At 45.4% G+C, this 15,374-nt stretch overlaps 1 protein-coding gene across 1 annotated transcript in view; it reads right to left on the reverse strand.

Moving 5' to 3' along the window:
- The window catches only part of SORCS2 (sortilin related VPS10 domain containing receptor 2), an 896,202-nt gene that overhangs the window by 87,533 nt on the left and 793,295 nt on the right, over positions 1 to 15,374 (reverse strand). Inside the window, exons 10-12 of the mRNA XM_044280630.1 lie at positions 12,734 to 12,880; positions 7,615 to 7,717; positions 4,568 to 4,644 (exon numbers count right to left, since the gene is read on the reverse strand). Of these exons, the coding sequence (XP_044136565.1) occupies positions 4,568 to 4,644; positions 7,615 to 7,717; positions 12,734 to 12,880 (327 nt within the window). The remainder of the gene's footprint in view (positions 1 to 4,567; positions 4,645 to 7,614; positions 7,718 to 12,733; positions 12,881 to 15,374) is intronic.

A 15,374-nucleotide genomic window follows, 5' to 3' on the forward strand; every position in this document is an offset into this window, starting at 1 on the left:
AGTGAAGACAGTCACCATGAAGCACTATCACTCCAATTACCACTCCCCTCCTCCCAGCTCTCCCCCTGTGGGTCAGTGCAGAGGGAGGGGCTGGCAGAGAAACCAGGAGGAGCAAGAGTGCACTGAGTGCCGTGGGCCCGCCCTTGGTGCATTAACTGCTCTTTTGCATATTAGTTCAAAGTTCTTTTTCTCCAAAATGAAGCAGTGAAAGGTACCACTGCATTCAGCTGAGCTGGCCCTACAAAGCATGCACACGACCGTATGTGTTTTGCAATCCGCAAAAAAAACGGAATGGACACGGAAACAAAATACGTTCGTGTGCATGAGGGCTAAGGGTCCATTCACACGTCCGTGTGTGTTTTGCGGATCCACGGATCCGCAAAACACGGACATCGGCAATGTGCGTTCTGCATTTTGCGGATCGCACATCTCCGGGAGTTAATAGAAAATGCCTATTCTTGTCTGCAATTGCGGACAGGAATAGGACATGTTCTATTTTTTTTCGGGAACGGAGTTGCGGACCCAGAAGTGCGGATCCGCAATTTCGGATCCGGGCAGCACATCATGCTGCCCCATAGAAATGAATAAGTCCGCAATTCCGTTCCTCAAAATGCGGAAACGAAACTGCGGACGTGTGAATGGACCCTTACAGTGAGTTTTCTGGTGACAGACTCCCTTTAAGGCTGGGTTCACACCTGAGCGTTTTACAGCGCGTTCAAACGCGCTGTAAAACGCTCAACACGTGAAAACCAATGCTTCCCTATGGCCCTGGTTCACACTTGAGCGTTTTACAGCGCGTTTGAACGCGCTGTAAAACGCCCGACGCATAAACAAGTTCTTGAGCTTTTTTTGGGGCGTTTGTCGCGCGTTTTGGCCATAGACTCATTGGACAACACTGCAGTCAATCACACAAACGCGCGTTTACTATTGCAAAAAACGTGCATAAAAACGCGCGACAAATACGCGCGTAAAACGCGCGTTTTAGAAACGCTCAGGTGTGAACCCAGGGTAAAAGGAATTTTAATCAGAAAATACATATTTAATTTTCACACTAAGGGCTCGTCTACACGGATCCGCAATACGCGGGCACCGTTCCGTGGCCATTACGCATCACAGATGCGGACCCATTTATTTCAATGGGTCTGCAAATCCGGAGATGCGGAATGGAAGAACGGAACAGAACACTACGGAAGCACTACGAAGTGCTTTCTGGGGTTCCATTCCTTGTTCTATCTTTTTGCGGAACGGAAGGATCGCGGACCCATTCAAGTGAATGGGTCTGCGATTCCCATGCGCCTGCCCCACGATCCCCCGCAATTTGCTGTCCACAGCATGGGCACGGGCTTCACACATTCGTGTGAACGAGCCCTAACCCTAATAATACCCTTAATGTTCTGTGGAGATCACTTCTCAGCAGTCATCTCTTTATCACTATAGTCAGGATTACAATGACAGATAACACAGAATATACAATTTATAGTAGGTAATGGTCACTTCCCCTCCCTGCACAATGACCTCTGTACAGGTCACAGAGCATGGCCACAACCCTCTCCTATAGAAGTCAATGAACATCTTATGTCTATTGTGTCTATGGGCCATCTAGCTGTCGTAAAGCATATCCCTAAATGCTGCTAAGAGTTAGGCCTCATGCACACGACCGTTGTGTGCATCCGTGGCCGTTGTACCGTTTGCAGTTTTTTTTTCGCGGACCCATTGACTTTCAATGGGTCCGTGGAAAAATCGGAAAATGCACCGTTTTGCAGGCGAGACCGTGATCCGTGTATCCTGTCCGTCAAAAAAATATGACCTGTCCTATTTTTTTGACGGACAACGGTTCACGGACCCATTCAAGTCAATGGGTCCGTGAAAGAACACGGATGCACACAAGATTGGCATCCGTGTCCGTGATCCGTGGCCGTAGGTTACTTTCATACAGACGGATACGCAGATCCGTCTGCATAAAAAGCTTTTTCAGAGCTGAGTTTTCACTTCGTGAAAACTCAGATCCGACAGTATATTCTAACACTGAAGCGTTCCCATAGTGATGGGGACGCTTCAGGTTAGAATATACTAAAAGAACTGTGTACATGACTGCCCCCTGCTGCCTGGCAGGTGCTGCCAGGCAGCAGGGGGCAGACCCCCCCCTCCCCCCCTGTAGTTAACACATCGGTAGCCAGTGGGCCCCCCTCCTCCCTCCCCTGTAGTTAACTCGTTGGTAGCCAGTGGGCCCCCCTCCCTCCCCTGTAGTTAACTCAGTTGTAGCCAGTGGGCCCCCCTCCCTCCCCTGTAGTTAACTCGTTGGTGGCCAGCCCCCCTCCCTCCCCTGTAGTTAACTCATTGGTGGCCAGTGGGCCCCCCCCTCCCTCCCCTGTAGTTAACTCGTTGGTGGCCAGTGGGCCCTCTCCCCTCCCTCCCCCTCCTAATTAAAATCTCCCCCCCTATCATTGGTGGCAGCGGAGAGTACCGATCGGAGTCCCAGTTTAATCGCTGGGGCTCCGATCGGTAACCATGGCAACCGGGACGCTACTGCAGTCTCGGTTGCCATGGTTACTTAGCAATTTGTAGAAGCATCATACTTACCTGCGAGCTGCGCTGTCTGTGTCCGGCCGGGAGCTCCTCCTACTGGTAAGTGACAGATCATTAGGCAATGCGCCGCACGGACCTGTCACTTACCAGTAGGAGGAGCTCCCGGCCGGACACAGACAGCGCAGCTCGCAGGTAAGTATGATGCTTCTACAAATTGCTAAGTAACCATGGCAACCGGGACTGCAGTAGCGTACCGGTTGCCATGGTTACCGATCGGAGCCCCAGCGATTAAACTGGGACTCCGATCGGTACTCTCCGCTGCCACCAATGATAGGGGGGGGGAGATTTTAATTAGGAGGGGGAGGGAGGGGAGAGGGCCCACTGGCCACCAATGAGTTAACTACAGGGGAGGGAGGGGAGAGGGCCCACTGGCCACCAACGAGTTAACTACAGGGGAGGGAGGGGGGGGCCCACTGGCCACCAATGAGTTTACTACAGGGGAGGGAGGGGGGCCCACTGGCCACCAATGAGTTAACTACAGGGGAGGGAGGGGGGGCTGGCTACCAACGAGTTAACTACAGGGGAGGGAGGGGGGGCCCACTGGCCACCAATGAGTTTACTACAGGGGAGGGAGGGGGGCCCACTGGCTACCAATGAGTTAACTACAGGGGAGGGAGGGGGGCTGGCTACCAATGAGTTAACTACAGGGGAGGGAGGGGGGGGCCCACTGGCTACAAACGAGTTAACTACAGGGGAGGGAGGGGGGGCTGGCTACCAACGAGTTAACTACAGGGGAGGGAGGGGGGCCCACTGGCCATCAATGAGTTAACTACAGGGGGGGAGGGGGGGCTGGCCACCAACGAGTTAACTACAGGGGAGGGAGGGGGGGGGGCCCACTGGCTACAAACGAGTTAACTACAGGGGAGGGAGGGGGGGGGCTGGCTACCAACGAGTTAACTACAGGGCAGGGAGGGGGGCCCACTGGCCACCAATGAGTTAAAAACAGGGGGGGGGGGTCTGCCCCCTGCTGCCTGGCAGCACCTGTCAGGCAGCAGGGGGCAGTCATGTACACGTTTTTTTAGTATATTCTAACCTGAAGCGTCCCCATCACCATGGGAACGCCTCTGTGTTAGAATATACTGTCGGATCTGAGTTTGACGATGTAACTCATATCCGACAGTATATTCTAACATAGAGGCGTTCCCATGGTGATGGGGACGCTTCAAGTTAAAATATACCATCGGATTGGAGAAAACTCTGATCCGATGGTATAAAAGGGACTCCTGACTTTACATTAAAAGTCATTGGGGACGGATCCGTTTGCAATTGCACCATATTGTGTCAACGTCAAACGGATCCGTCCCCATTGACTTGCATTGTAATTCGGGACGGATCCGTTTGGCTCCGCACGGCCAGGCGGACACCAAAACGACTTTTTTTTTCATGTCCGTGGATCCTCCAAAAATCAAGGAAGACCCACGGACGAAAAAACGGTCACGGATCACGGACCTACGGACCCCGTTTTTGCGGACCGTGAAAAAATACTGTTGTGTGCATGAGGCCTTAGAAAAATGGAAAAATGGAATATGTACCAAATGATACAAATTAGTAGAAAAATATGAGCGATACATTCCTTTAAGTTGCTGGTGAGATGTTATATAAGATTTTCCTGGCACTTTCCATTTTATATTTAGGTTTTGATCATCGGTCGTGTATGACACACTAGTTTCACACTAGCGGCAGGGGAGTCCGGCAGGCTGTCCCCGCGAGTGAACAGCCTGTCGGATCCGTCCTGCCGCTAGTTCACGTGTGCCTCCGGACTGCCGCTCCGTCCCTATTGACTATAATAGGGGAGGGGGCAGAGTTCCGGCGGCAGCACGGCAGCGCACGCCGAGAGGTGGCCGGACTAAAAGTACTACATGCAGTCTGGGCACCCAGTATTGGGAAGGTGGGTGCCCAGACTTTGCATTGGGGCCCAGGGGCTTCTGTAAGGGTGGCTGATAGCCTCCTTATATACCACCAGGATACAGGGATATCTTACTTGTCTCCAGGTCTTCCCGCAGTCGGATGTTATGTACATTTCTTCCTTGTACTCCACTAGCTGGGAGCCCAGGTTCCCTGCATTTCAATAAAAAGATAATAATTAGAAGCAGAAAGCTGACGCCATCATTTATTTGAGTTAAAAACTTATTTTTTGTGTTAATTTCCTTTACATTTAATGACCTCTGTGATACGACGGGGAAGACTGGCACACCGGGTAAATCAGAGATAGACTGGTTACTATCAATCAGCAGCCTGACAACCCTCTGACAACAGCCATCAGTTACTCTATGCCGACCACAGGTTCCACGTCTTTTAACTTCTTTACTATGTGTAACATGTAGCCCCATGCAGGGGTGCACCTAGCTTTTCTGCTGCCTGAGGCAAAAACTGAAACGGAGCACCCCTCCTCCATGCCAAATTCTCAACCTAACCCCTACCCTCCAGCCCTACCATTCAGAGCAGATGGCCATGATGATTTCCTTTAGACATCTCTTGTCTTTGCAGAGTTTGGCACACACTACTTTTCTATCCTCCTTCTCTCCTTCTGAACACCTGAGAACAGCGATACAGTTGAATATGCAGAGATGAGCGCCTCCACAATGGAAGCGGAAGCGCTCAGTGCCCACGGCTCCCTACCTGACGCCGCCTGAGGCAATCGCCTCACCTCTCCTCATTGGTGGCGCACCCCTGGCCCTATGGGATGTAGTAGGGGTGGGCGATATAAACGATATATGATATGAACGATATAAATTCGGGAAACAATATAGATTTTGTCTATATCGCCGTATCGCGATAGATGACCACGGAGCGGTAGCGAATTGAAGAAGCTTCTCACTCACCGCTCCGTGGCCTCCTGACTCTGCACCGCACTGCACTGGCCAGGGCCTTGCGTGCACACATCGTCAGCGCGCTGGCTGACGCTGTGTGTGACGTCAAGTCCCTCCCAATGTATGCTGGGAAGAAGACGCGGTCCGTCTCCTGTGGACTCCATCAGCCAGCCACGGCTGGGGGACCTATCTTTTAGGTTATGTCTGGAACATGGCCGCCATCTTAAAAGCCATATTGGATCAAGGACAAATTGTTCCAATGGGAAGAGAGTCATGTAGTATCTCAAAGAAGACCAGAATTTTCTCAGAAGTCGATTGCCACGATCAGATTTGCAATATCTTCAAAAGTTATCAACACAGAAAGTTTAAAACTTCAAAGTCCTGTTCAGCACCAGGGACAACACATTGAACACGTCAAACAGCTGTGCATCACAGGGAACGTTCCCGGTTGTTGTTGCAACTTTCTGTCTAGCTCTGTGTTCTCAGCTCAGTGACTTGACGCTTGCACAGTTGATCAGATGTGCAGTGTCCCACCGCTATGGCAGTGTGTTTTTCTTTGTGTGCATTTCCTGTATTGTTGCTGCAAAAGGGTTAACTAAGCGCTTTGTTCTGTAATTATGCATTTTATGTGTACCCAGCTTTTAAGAGGCCTTAAAAGGTTTGTATAGGATTAGCAAAAATATGGCTGCTCTCTCCAGAAACAACACCACCCTTGTCCACAGGATGTGTGTGGTATTGTAGCTCAGCACTATTCCCTTCAGTAAAGACAAACTGCAATACCATAAGTAACCCATGTACGTGTGTAGCGTTGCTTCTGTGAAGAGAAAAAGTACTGTATATATTTGAAAAGCCTACCAATGTCAAGAGGAGATGCGAGCAGAAGCCCTGTGGAAATAAACTGCTTATCAGGAAGCTTATAGACTTCATAAACATTTAGGATTCCAGCCTTGGACAAATCCAAAAGGCAGAATGCAGATATGCTCACCATACTACATCCCGCCGAGGAAACCTAACATTAACTTTGAGTATGGCAATCTATAAAAAAAAAAGAAGACCCCAATGGTTGCATAGTGAGAAGTGTTTCACCCCATATTCTGGATTCTTATGCTTGAGAGAGAAGTGCAGTATGAGGAGAACTGATTTAAGAAGATATTTTGGCCTACTAACTATTACTGCAGCAGTGTAACCTATAAGAACTATAGAAACTGCAAATTGTGTATGAACTGACGGCCCATGCATGTTGAGAACTTTAACTTATGTGCTTGAACTTGATTCTTCAGTAAACGACTCTTCTGCTGCAAAACTGCCTCATCATTGGCTGCTCCAACGCTACAGGAGACCCTGCCTTGCACCTCACAATTCCTCACCTTCAAGGGCACCAGGAACCACCATCAGGTAGGAGAAACCCCAGAACCAGGGTGTGCCCCAAAGGGAAGAAAAGTGCTCAGGGAGCGTCTGAACCGTGAATACAACTACTCCCATCCTTTCCACTACCCCTGTTGCTTGCTGCAGATGCTTCTTCCCGAGCTTGAGAAGCTGCAGAAGATCCATTGCGTAAGCGCGGCACTGGCTTAGTGTCTGCACAGTGGATTTGATGTCTGCACAGGTGGTGAGTCACTAAGCTGACTCAGCGCTGGTGTGAGAATGCAGGGCTAGACGAGAGGTTTAGCTCTGTCAGTCAAAAGGGAAGGGGCGATGTACAGAGCACAGGGCCGTTGCACTAATGGTGCTCCTAGTGCTACAGCCAGCCCCTTGGTGCTCAAAATAGTTCAGTTGCATAAATATAAACAGTTATATATCTTAGCAACTATTTACCCTACAGGAAAAAGAAATATATCATTTTACTCAGCATGATCAACCTTACCAGGCATTAAGCCTGGTTTAATAGGGTTGATCATGCTGACAGATGCTCTTTAAACTGAAACCTCCAGCAACAACAAACATTTTTATTTTTTAAAGATGCCTTCAAAACATCAGAAACCACCTCCCAAACAAACTCTTTTGGGTCTGACATGAATTGACATTTAAAATATACAAATAAACAACTATATAAAATATCTACTACTAGCCATAAGGTTCTGAAACGCTCCAATGTGACTCCAAGAAGAGATGGAGGTTTTTAGAAGTGTGTCTTCATTGATGAATCTTACATGGAAAGCTTCTTTCTGCAACTATTTTTACACAATAAATAAGATAAAAGGTAATATAAAAGGCCTACCAGCTCCCATAATCAGGCCTGGGGCTGTGTCCTTGGTATGGACGGTTCCTGATACGTAAGGATTATCTGCCCAGCGGAGATGAAGGTGAAGGTGGCATTCAGGCTTTCAGGATAGAAGAGAGATCAAAACACAGATAATTATTCCATTAAACATGTTTTTTTGCAGTAGTTTGAGTTTTCAGGGATTATAAAGTACAACTTCTGGATTGTAACAAAGGAATATACAAAAGAACTTCTACTAACCTCCACCCAAGCTTGGGATGTCTTTCTGGTCAAAACAAGGACCAGAACAACCTTAGTCTCCATTGAATCTCCAAGGATGGAAATAATAGTTCTTGAATAAAGGGGTTGGTCCACAAGATAGGTGACATATGTGTGATAGGCTGGGGGACTCACCTTGACCACGAGAACAGTGACCAGCACTTTACTGTCTTCAATAGGAGATAGCCAAGTGCTGTAGTCTATGGTCCCAGAGAAGTGAATGGAGCAGTTATCACGCATGAGCACTACTACTCAGCATATACATGCAACTCGGGGATAGTGTTGATTGCAAATATTCTAATTGCTGATTTTTATTGCGAATATAGGCACTTTGAGAATTCGTGAAGATGTAGAATATAGTGCTACAGTCCTGATCAAAAGTTTAAGACCACTTGAAAAATGGCAACAAATCATATTTAGCATGGCTGGATCTTAACAAGGTTCCAAGTAGAGCTTCAACATGCAACAAGAAGAAATGGGAGTGAGACAAAACATTTTTTGAGCATTCAATTTAATGAAAACAATGAATAAACTGAAACGGGCTGTTTTTCAGCTGATCAAAAGTTTAGGACCACACCTCCAAAAAAAAAAAAAAAACACTCTGCCGTCATTGTTTATCACTTCAAAAATTGGTTTCGGCATGCTTGATGCAAGCGTTTCCATGAGGTGAGTGGGAACATTTCTCCAAGTGGTGAAGACGGCCGCGCGAAGGCCATCTACTGTCTGGAACTGTTGTCCATTTTTGTAAACTTCCCTTGCCATCCATCCCCAAAGGTTCTCAATTGGATTTAGATCAGGGGAACACGCAGGATGGGCCAAAAAAGTGATGTTATTCTCCTGGAAGAAGTCCCTTGTCCTGCAGCCGTTTGACGCCCCTGCACTTCCTGAAGCTCCATTGTTCCACTGAAGGAAAAAGCACCCCAGACAATTGGCGCCCCCTCCACTGTGGCTAGTAGAAAACATCTCAGGTGGGATCTGCTGGTCATGCCAGTAACGTTGGAAACCATCAGGACCATCAAGGTTACATTTTTTCTCATCAGAGAATAAAACTTTCTTCCACCATTGAATGTCCCATGCTTGGTGCTCTCTTGCAAAGTCCAAACGAGCAGTTCTGTGGCGTTCAAGGAGACGAGGTCTTTGCCGTCTGATGGTTATGGGGCTGCAGTCAGCACCAGTAAAGGCCTTAATTTGGGTCGAGGATCGGCCAATTGGATCCTCCGGCTCAGTGCTGATGAGATTTTTTTGGGTCTTCCACTTGACTTTTTTGTTCCATAACCCTCAGGATCATTTAATAAATTCCAAATGACTGTCTTACTGCGTCCCACCTCAGCAGCGATGGCGCGCTGTGAGAGACCCTGCTTATGCAGTTCAACAACCCGACCACGTTCAAAAAGGGAGAGTTTTTTTGCCTTTGCCATCACAACGTGTGACTACCTGACAGAAAATGACAATGAATCCACATCTTTGCACAGATTTGGCCTTTTAAAGGCATGTGGTCCTAAACTTTTGATCAGCTGAAAAACAGCCTGTTTCAGTTTAATCGTTATTTTCAATTAATTGAATGCTCAAAAAATGTTTTGTCTCACTCTCATTTCTTCTTGTTGCCTGTTGAAGCTCTACTTGGAACCTTGTTAAGATCCAACAATGTAAAATATGATTTTTTACCATTTTTCAAGTGGTCTTAAACTTTTGATCAGGACTGTATATATTCATAATCGCGAATATTCTAGATTTTTTCTTAATCAGTAACCTCCCTTCTTGCTTGTGGGCCAATGAGAAGGCTGCAATATATTTGTCAGAGCTTAGCAACATCCCCAGCAACCAATAGGAAAGTTGCCTACCCCTTACTATATAAGAACCTCCCCAGCTGCCATTTTCTGCTGTTTTTTGCAGTTCTGAGAGAGAGAGCAGTGTCATTGCTGTGCTCTGTGCTTTCCACACTACAGTAGATAGTTAGCTTATATATATATACTACAGATAGTTAGTGGGAGATAGTCAGTGTAGGTTAGAAAGTAATATAGTGTAGCTGATAGGTAGTGTGATAGGAATTACTGTGCTGTGATAGGGATTAGTGTACATACATGCTACAGACATAGTGCTGTGATGTCACAACAACACTTAGTGCATCAGTAATATCTACACAGACCTGATCAAATGTGAAGTTGCATGTATTGCGCACAAAAACAAAACATTAGTGCCGATTCGCGCAATCGCAAAAATAATGACGAGTTCACTAATTCTAGAATTCGCGAATTTATCGCGAATATTATGCGAAAAATTCACGAAATATTGGAAAAACAAATATTGCCTATGCCGCTCATCACTACTCATCACTACTCAGGGACTCCCATACTTATGATTGGCGAAGGTCCCAGGGGTGGTAATCATACATATATCACCTATTCTGTGGACAGGTGGTAAATATTGTTCATGAGCCAACTTAAAGGGAGTCTATCACCTGCAAAATCAGTTTCCAAGTAAGCATACTGTCATGTAGGGTAGGTCCTCCAAAACATAACCATACATTTATTATGATAATACACTCTTCTAATTTTGAGAAATACTTCTCTTTATTTTATGCAAATACATTTTTGGTGTACCGTGGTTGGGGCTGCTCTGTTTGGTGCACCAAAAAGAGACACCTTGGCATCTCCTGCATCATCACTACCAGCTCTGAAATCAGGGACTGCCAATCAAACAAGGAATGGGGTCCCGGATGGCGTCACTGGCAGAGCAATGGTGCACCAAATGGATTGACCCCACCCATGATGCACCAACAACTTTATTTGCATAAAATAAACAAAAGCTTTTCTCAGAATTAGAGGACTGGAGTTATGTTTCTAGGAACCCACCCCACAAAAAGGATTTTGAAGGTGACACTCCAAGTATGACAAATCCAATTAAGCCTGACTACATAAGGTGTTGTAAAACATCTAGTGATTTTTTAATATAAATTTTCTAACATTGTTTTCTATGAACATGAAATGATCATCCTGATTTTGTCAGGATCGGATGCTGTCTATGTGCCCCATAAGCCTCTACCTAATTTATTTATATATTTTTGAGAATTTTTTTTGGGGTCGAACAGGGTTTTTGCAACTAATCTCTATTGTTTTCTGTAAGATTAGCTCTGTGACCTACCATTGCCACCATAGGAAGAGAGCATGCACCAGTGGGTGGTCTGGGATGGGTTATAAGATCAATAGTTGCCAAGGCCCAGTCATGAAGCTTTTGGGATCAAGGCATTGACAATTGATATTGGCCCCTATGTCCAGGTTGCAAGCCCAGGTGGTATCGAGTCTGAAGAGAAGATTGCTTTCAATATCTTAAAGAAAACTAGGAAGCAAAGGTCTGGAATACATGATCTATGCCAAACAATGAGTTGCAGATCTTAACTCAAGCATGGTTACTACCATGTCGGCGGAAAACCCAATGCTATTTTGGAAACACTGACATGTTTTAAACTTCCTAAGACATAGAGCAGACCAGTGCTCTCCAACTAGTGGTTCTTCATCTGTTCTGAAACTACAACTCTCAGCATAACCTGACAACCTGTGTGTATGTACTCCATATTGTGCGATATAGTACCTCACATGTCTTTGTATAATTCATTTTCCCTAAATTATTACTTCTAGGGGGATATAGCTTTACAAAATGGCAATAGAACCTGTTTTCAGCTTGATACAGATGGATACTTCATGTACCTCAGTATGACAACCAGGGCATTCAAGGGTACAAAAAAAGGGGTTTTCTGGGATCCAGTTGGCCTCACAAACTAACCTGAATCACACATAACACCCCTGTAGGAGGAAGTTTGTGATATAGTTAGCTTTCCAAAGTAGTGGCCTTTAAGGATCCTATCATGTGACGCTATTCTGAAAATCCAGCTTTTGCTGATCCTTAATCTGCTTTCTGCCTGGGCAATGGGCTAGACATCACTTCTGCTGTGGATGGGGCCAGAACTATTACTAATTTTTGGTGCATGAGCTGATGAGGTGGATTCAGGAGTTTCACATACGCCAGGGAAAGGAATAGCACTAACGCCATCTACAGTGGAAGTGACGTCCCATCTGTAGCCCAGGCTGGAAACCTGATGACACTGGAGGAAGCTGGATTTCCAGAAGAGGAGCATCACATCACTGGATTCCCGAGATATCGATCTATGGCAAACTTTCACTAGAGGAAGCTGTATTTTCAGAAGAGGAGCATCGCGTGACCGGACTCCCAAGAGGTCGATCTATGACAAAATTTCACTGGAGGAAGCTGGATTTTCAGAAGAGGAGCATCACATTACTAGATTTCCAAGAGGTTGACCTATGACATACTTTCACTGGAGGAAGCTGGATTTTCAGAAAAGGACCATCCATCATGTGACCGGGTTCCATCCCGACGCCGATCCATGACAAACATTCTCCTATAGGTGTGTTCTGTGTAATTACGGTGGGTTTGAGGGATCCACTGGGTGCTGGAAGAACCCTTTAAGTGCTGTAATACTGATCTATGCAACCCATAGGTTTCATGCAGCCATAATATATACGGTATATATAAAATCATATATTTTACTAAAAATGGGGACGATTTCAGTCCTTTCGATTGACCACAAGACTCACCCTAGGTTTTAGCATCAACAACTTAATAAAACTTCAGATAAGTAAAGAAATAGAATTATTTTGTTCTAAAAATGTTTTGTTCCTCATTAGTAAAAACATAAGTTCTTAACATTAAAACAGCTGTTCTGTCTAGACAGTGTGTACGTATAGAAGATGCTGGTGCTATCAGTGGGCATCTGAAGTTACAGAAGAAAACTAAAATTATCTGAGTTACATACTGATAGGCAACAGATATTATTGAAACTTACCGGTTTGCAGTTGGTTCGCTTGCCTGTCATGTCCACATTTGGTGGAGTTAGATAATCCCAATCACGGCCTTTATTATAAGTTATAAGCGTTGTCACTTTACCGTCTATTTTTTGATTGGCCAGAAAAACACCTTTAACTCCTCTGACCTGTAAAATATAACACAGAAAAGGTCATTGATTAAATAAGAATCTTTAGTAAAATTTTATTTTTTCTTTCTCCATCCTTGATTTATCTAACAAAATTATTTCTTATGTTGTTTATCAAATATGGCCACCAGGAAGTGCTATATTAACAAAATGCAGCACCATCTGGCGACATAACATTTTCTTGTATTTGCAATTCCTTGGTGTGATCATGTCTACCAGCGACTCTCTGCTTTCCTGAGTCAAAGCTGATACATTTAATTATCAAAACTTACTCTATATAGTCTCACCTTTCCCCTCTGCTCTCTCTCAGGAGTTCCGTAGTCGTAGTCAGACTATGGTTTGTGGAATCATGTGAACACCCTTCACTTCTTGTAGCTATTAAATTGGCATTTCAATACTTTAATGCAATATATAAGAAGTTTTTTTTAGGCTACTTTCACATCTGCATTTTTCTTTCTGGTTTTGAGATCCGGCATGTCCCTATTCATTGTCAATGGGGATAAAACTGAACAAACCGTAACGGAGTGCAGCAGAATGAATTCCGCTCCGGTTTATTGTGTTCCCATGCCGGACACTAAATCGTTGCATACATCGCTTTTGTGTGCGGCATGGAAAACTGAACATACCGGATTCGACACCAAAAGCCATTTAACTCAACGGTGCCAAATCCAGTTTTTTCAGAAACGTAAAAAAATTGATCTGGCGCCCATTGACTTACAATGGGTCTGGCATGTTCATTTTCGATAAAATACAACCTGATCTGTTCTGAACGGATGCAGCCGGTTGTATTATTTAAACGGATGCGTTTTGCTGTGGTTTTGAGATCCCATTGTCGGATCTGAAAACTGGACAGAAAAAACGTAGTAATGAAAGTAGCCTTACCTTCTTGGTAAATGTCCCTTGTAAATGTTTTACTTTTTTTTTCACATTTGCAATGGAGCTCAAGTTTAAATTATTATTTTTTCAGTCAGCATAGTGTTATGATGGATTTTTTTTTGTGTAATGGGATGTATTTTTTTATTTTTTCAATGTTCCAATATACAATGTATCCAATATTGTGTATTGCAAACCAGTCACCATATTCCGAAACCCATACTTATGTTTCTACTGATGGAGCTGTGTGAGGGCTTGCTTTTCTTTTTGCAGGACAAGCTGTAGTTTTAATTGGTGCCATATTTATTTATCAACTCTGTTTTTAACTTTTTATTTTAGGTCCCCTAGGGAACGTGAACCTGCAATTTCTTGTACAACGCACTGTAATACTTCTCCATTGCAGTGTATTGTGATTTATACCATTATTACAGCCACCAGAGGCAGGTTGTAATAGGAGTATTAACATGACAGGCCTAAGGCCTTCACTAAGCCTCTGGGATGCTATGACGAACCCTTGTCACCCCACAATGTGGTTGTCATTGGGGTAAAGAGGGAGTCCCCACTAAGATGCTGAGGTCACTATTGAACATGAGTGGTTAAAAGCTCAGGCAGTTGCAGGCATGTTGCCATCTGTATAACATAGCTGGCATTTGACATACGTCGAGCTCACGAGACCCGGTATTGTCCCTGGTTACCAAAAACGTGACATTACGCCCTCCAGAGGAGCAGGTAAGGTCAGGTTGGTACAGTTTACACACACACCTCCTGTCCACGCGGGCACAGAGAGGCAACAAGCTGAGAGAGCCTTTTCACTGCCGCAGTGAAAACAGCGCTGTCTCAGCCCGGGAAATCTGCCACCAGCTTCTCGTTTGATATAAGTCCGGTCCGCTAAAGGGATTATATAGGGTGAGAAACCAACCCGCGGTAGCTTATACCTAGGCCAAAACACGGACGTGGGGATTCGTGATCGAGATACAAGATGGCACAATAATTAAATTATATATTTAATCGCCGTAAGGGCACACTAGATTTAATACAATATACACAGAGAATTTATACAGTGGTATGAGGTTGCAAATACAGGGTATATGGGTACAACAGGGTTAAGCAGAGTAAAAGTCAGTTACCGGGTAAGATTAAAGTTCCTTTTGGTTGCGAGATGTTCTTTGCTGGAGTCCACATGAAGGGCCGTGATCTCAGCTAGTTCCTGGGTCCCTCTAAACACATTACACGATGTGACCCTTCTTCAGAGAACGACACGCCCGCTTGCTGGCATAAGCCTTTTAACCTGTAGCCGGCCCCTTTCCTCCCGGCCTCAGGGAGGGGTCCACTCCCCCTCTTCTGGGCTGGCAGCAAATGACACACAAAACCCTTGAGGGTTCATAGCTCCAGACCAGAGGGTCACAGGGAGATGGTTCTGGGACCAACGGACCTGCCTAGGTTCCGGCTACAAGTAGAGTCCAAACCTGGTACCGTTATGTGGTTTCTATGGGGAAATATGGATATCTCCCTTCCCTGACCTCGCCCCATTAAACAAAGACCATGGGCACATACATCGTGGCCACCAGGACACAAATATGTATCCAGTTTGTGCCTGCGATGGCCAGGCGAATTATATTTC

This window comes from Bufo gargarizans, chromosome 1, assembly GCF_014858855.1.
Source record: "Bufo gargarizans isolate SCDJY-AF-19 chromosome 1, ASM1485885v1, whole genome shotgun sequence".
Lineage (NCBI taxonomy): Eukaryota > Metazoa > Chordata > Amphibia > Anura > Bufonidae > Bufo > Bufo gargarizans.